This window comes from Tupaia chinensis, unplaced genomic scaffold, assembly GCF_000334495.1.
Source record: "Tupaia chinensis unplaced genomic scaffold, TupChi_1.0 Scaffold147534_1, whole genome shotgun sequence".
NCBI classification, from domain to species: domain Eukaryota; kingdom Metazoa; phylum Chordata; class Mammalia; order Scandentia; family Tupaiidae; genus Tupaia; species Tupaia belangeri.
Window position 1 is genome coordinate 1184909 of NW_006207386.1, and position 3569 is coordinate 1188477.

The window sequence follows — 3569 nt, forward strand, 5'->3', positions numbered from 1 at the left end:
ATTCCTGCCTTAAAATTTATTTTAATTTTGGAAAGACAAGACACTTTACCAAGATCATGATTTAATCGAGTTGGTGGAAAAGATGAGCTTGTTGTAAGGTGAACTTTGCAGCGGTGTCATGTCCTGGGACTGTGGATTTAAGTATATCTTCGCTTTTTCTCCAACTCTTAAGGCAGGAGTGATGTGCAAGCTTCAAGAGAGAGATGAAATCGGACGAATTGAACTGGTCCAGAAGCTGGCAAGAGAAAACTGTCAGTTTTTGCAGATGGACAAAAAAGAGCAAGAGAAATCTGAACATGTAAGCTGTTCTTCTCTTGGGGATGCAGGTTTGAAGGGGTGGAAAATGCTTCAGCCTTGTTGTATGTTTGAAGGAAGGAATACATTATTTTCGATTCTTTAGGTTTTGATTTCTTTTTCTCCCCAAAAGCATCCTTGTGCTCATAGCTCTAAGCCAGTGGTTTATGACACTAGATTCATAAGAGAATGTTTCTCAAAAGTAAGTCATGCAGAAATTTAAGAACTCATTTTAGCAAATATAAATGCGTGTCTATTTATGCCCCAATTTGATGGCTTTCAAGTTTGACTTTAAAAGTTTTGCCTCACAAGACAGCTTGGAGAATATGAATTTTGAAAGAATATTCCAGTGTACTTTTATGTTTGGTGCAATGAATGCATCCTAAATCACTAGAAATAGATAAGAACAGAAGAACAGATTATAGATGCTCTTACCAAGTGGGAGGGTCAGAAGGGAGTTTTTCCAGTATCTTTTGAACGCTTGTGTTCCAACAAGAGTGATATTGTTTGGATGCAGTTAAAACTGGAGGAAAGGGACGTTCTGCTTGGTTCTCCTGAAAGCAGTTATTCAGATTGAGCCTTAGAATGGAGAATGCTGCCGTCATGCTGGAGAGACAATGGAGCCACTTTCTTCTGCTACACATTGTTGTCTGTTGATTTTGCTGTTGTTGTTCGTAGGACTTCACTCTTGGTGCTACCCTCTCCAAGGGTGCTCACGAAGGGGAACATTCCTCTGTGCTTATAAACATGTCTGCCTCTGACTTTAATTCTTCCATGAAATGTTATTTTCAGCCATTTCCGAGGGAGAAAGATTTGTTTCATGTGTTTTTCTGCTCCCAGTTCATCAATAGAAATGATAGGGTTTTACTGAGCAGGAGAGGAGGTAAGATATTCAAGTCTGACTGGACGTTTAGTTTAATCACACAGCATGTCCTTCAGAGTAAGACACCAAATCCTAATGGTTGGTATCTCAAAGGGGAGAATAATTAGGCAGTTTCCACACCTTGAGATTGAACTATTTCAGGAATGACTATTGCCTCAAATGAGTAGAAGTCTCAGGAGCCTTCCCTTTGCTGAGGCACTACTGGAAAGTTCAGGGTCTTGTTTAAATTGTTAAAGGTACCCCCAGGGTTGACGTCTTACCTCTGCTGTGTCCTTAGGATACTTGAGTAGCCTATTGAATAACTCAGATTTCTGAAGACACTGTTTCTTTTGATTTATCTTCATTAGAAGAGCAACAGTTTTTGCATGTCATATTTTATTGATTTCAACATGTACATTTCCTTCACATTTTAGCACTTTTGAAATCAAGATGAGTCTTAAAAATGGATGATGTGAACAAATCATAGTTTATTTGAGTACGTTTGTTTTTTTCTTGTGGCTCTTAAAATGAATGTTGTATCTTACCATTGATTTCAGATTAGATTAGTAAACCACTGACAACTCAAGGTACAGCAAGATCTTTTAAAAATCAAACAGTAGAATATCACTTCACCAAAGTGACATGCCATTGGCTTTAGGCCACAAACAGCTTTGGATTATTAAAATGATACCTGTGTTGTCTTTGTGTTATCTTTAGTTCAATCCAGAATATTACATTTATAGGTATTGAGATGGTAATACCCTATAAAAGTCTGAACTTGATGCTGATAAGTATAAAGATTTTGCTTTTTTATAGCCTGATGGCATGTACACTTGCCAGAGAGAGAGAGAGAAAGAGCACCATCACCCCCAAGTGGGCATTGTCACACCTCAGTCCCTTCTCTTCCATTTCTCCATCCTGTCAGAATTTGAGGCATGCATACATACGTGCTTGGCAAGCTTTCCAAGCCACTGGGGCCAAGATTCAAACTATGCAGTAAGCCATGTGAGATCTGGCTCCTATGCGACAGAACCAGCCCTTGTAAAAGTTTTTTACATGAGACAGAAATTTAGTGGTTAAAGACTTGCAACTTTACACATGGTTGTTTATTCTGTTACCTTTAAACTTGCAGAATGGAACACTAGGATTTTTCTTACTTCTTGTGTGAACGTCATATGATGGGTACCTTAACGGCGCTAAAATGTTTGTGCGTCTAAGAGGCAAGACACTAAATAAACATTATGACCTTTTCTCTGTAGACTATCTTGTGAAGTTTAAAGTAAGGAAAAGAACTTATTAAGGAACTTTGTTCTTTAATGATAAATGAAAACTCAGCCATTCTGTGATATCCCTTCTATAGGATGATACCAATTGAATCAATCAGTTTTGTTTTTTGTTTTTGTTTCTGGGGTTTTTTTTTGAGAGGTTTTTGTTATAGGGCACCTGTGCTCGCCAGAAAGACAGAGAGAGATAGAGAGACAGGAAGCAAGAAATCACACACACACACACACACACACACACACACACACCCCAGGGGGAATGGCCACACCGCAATCCCTTTTCCTCCTTTCTCCTTTCAGGGTCTTGGGCACACACGCACATGCACCCGGTGTGAGTTTAAGCCACCGGGTCCGGGACTCAAACCGTAGTCGACTACATGGGAATCCAGTGACATAGCCATTACACTAACTGCTGGTCCCAAATCAATCAGTTTTTAATGTTGATAATGATATAGTGCTCCACTGGATGAATTATTTTATACCAGACAATTACAGGTTTTTTTCTTTTTAGTTTCCTATAGAATACATGTGCTTGCCAGAGAGAGACAGAAATGGGGGTAGGGGATAGCCATACCATAATCCCCTCTTTTCCATTCTCCTCTCAGGATTTTGGGCATGCACATATGTGTACCTTAGTATGACGTTCAAGCTCCCTGGTCCAGGACTTGAACTATGCAGCTGGCTGTGTGGGTTCCAGCTGCCTTAACCACTACACCAAGGCTAGCCTTATGATTACACTTTTTACAGTTATTTATTAAGAACGAAATCAACCTGATATTTTTTATTTGAGTTTTTTTGTCTTGAGCATTTTATGTGTCTGTACCTTTGCTTACTCGTTAAGTTTACAGCTTCATGAGGCTGATGCAGCTTTTTTATTTTTCCTGCCTTTGATTTCATTTCAGCAGCAGTCATCTGCCTTCATGCATGGAAGTTTGGTTATAACACAGCATGTGCAAAGGAAACTGCAGACCTAAGTTTACGTTAAGTAAACTGCAGCTTCCTCTCTTGTACTGACTGAGCCCTGCAGTTGCATACAGATTTCCTTTCATAATTTTAAAATGCTTCAGCCATCTCATCACCTATTCCTGGGCAAATGCTAGTTAAGGAGAAAATGGTCAAATTTGAGTAAAAAT

The 3569-nt window shown here is 39.2% G+C and overlaps 1 protein-coding gene across 2 annotated transcripts in view; it reads left to right on the top strand.

The window, feature by feature from the left end:
• Positions 1–3569, top strand: part of RAPGEF5 (Rap guanine nucleotide exchange factor 5) — a 112939-nt gene that overhangs the window by 269 nt on the left and 109101 nt on the right. Inside the window, exon 2 of one of the 2 annotated variants that reach the window (XM_027768824.1) lies at positions 173–298. In XM_027768824.1, coding sequence (XP_027624625.1) covers positions 182–298 — 117 coding nt within the window. In that variant the 5' untranslated portion in view covers positions 173–181. Of the gene's footprint in view, positions 1–6; positions 299–3569 lie in introns of those variants that run through there. The other variant, XM_027768823.1, reaches the window with a different exon arrangement.